Genomic DNA, 996 nt, shown 5'->3' on the forward strand with positions numbered 1-996 from the left:
GACAACAGCAAACAGGCGGCTTCCGCCACCTCGGGATCGCGGTGAAGGAGAAGCTGAGCGAAATCGTGGAGGTGACGCGCCAGAACGCCGCCGAGCTGGACCCCCATGGCCGCCGGACCCCCTTCTCCGCCCTCCCACTGAACCACCAAAGCCAAATTACGAAAAAGTTGAGTTATTTGAGGTTCCGGTAATCTTCCGGCGTGGATTTGGCAAACGCAAGTTTTGACGGTGGCGGGGAGGAGGTCGATCAGGCAGGAGCTGAGGACGGCGTAGAGTTGGGTGGCCAAAGCCAGCTCCTCCTGGGTGCGGGCAAGCGTCAGGAGGAAGAAGAGGGCGTCGGTGGCGCAGTGAGGGGCCGAATAAACGGCCAAAAGCGCCAAAAGTTGATGCTGCCAAAGAAAACGTTTGCGTTCCAAGCGTAAAGTCTCCACGCACAAATCCCGGACGTGAGATTTGAGAGCGTCTAAAAAAGGGACGGGACGAGGAGGGGAATCGGTTAAATTGGGGCTCCCGCGGTTATAAACTAATTTTTGCAGGTTGAGGAGGAGGAGTTGGATGACGCGGTCGCAGGCTTCGCGCACCCCGTCGTGAAGCGTCAGCCCCGGGGGGGTGATGACGGACGCCGGCATCGCCGTATTCACCAAAAATTGAAGGATTCGGTAAGCGCCGGCGGAGGTTTGACAAACGAGGTGGACGACGATGCTGACCATGTTCTCCAGATCTTCGCGGGGAAGAGAAACGAAGTGTTGGTGGAGCTGGTTGAGGACGGTGGGTTTGAGGGAATCCACCAGTTCGGAGGAAATGGTGCCCAGTAACGGCGGGGACATGACGGCCAGTTGGAGGAGGAAAGGGACGGCGGCTTTTTGATGTTGATCTCTGGTAGGAGTTAAACTTTCGTGAAACATCCGGAGTAATTCTTGTTTGATGCTGCCGGAATGCCGCGAAGCCAAATGCCCGAGGATCCCAACCAGCGACGCGCTCTTGGGAACCCGTTTC

General features: G+C 57.3%; 1 protein-coding gene across 1 annotated transcript in view; it reads right to left on the reverse strand.

Annotated features, from left to right (window-relative positions):
- The window catches only part of INTS5 (integrator complex subunit 5), a gene marked incomplete at both ends in the record, with an annotated part of 2,542 nt that overhangs the window by 1,141 nt on the left and 405 nt on the right, over window positions 1–996 (reverse strand). Inside the window, one exon of the mRNA XM_009578071.1 lies at window positions 8–991. Coding sequence (XP_009576366.1) covers window positions 8–991 — 984 coding nt within the window. The remainder of the gene's footprint in view (window positions 1–7; window positions 992–996) is intronic.

The sequence above is a fragment of the Fulmarus glacialis genome, unplaced genomic scaffold (genome assembly GCF_000690835.1).
Source record: "Fulmarus glacialis isolate BGI_N327 unplaced genomic scaffold, ASM69083v1 scaffold40165, whole genome shotgun sequence".
Classification (NCBI taxonomy): domain Eukaryota; kingdom Metazoa; phylum Chordata; class Aves; order Procellariiformes; family Procellariidae; genus Fulmarus; species Fulmarus glacialis.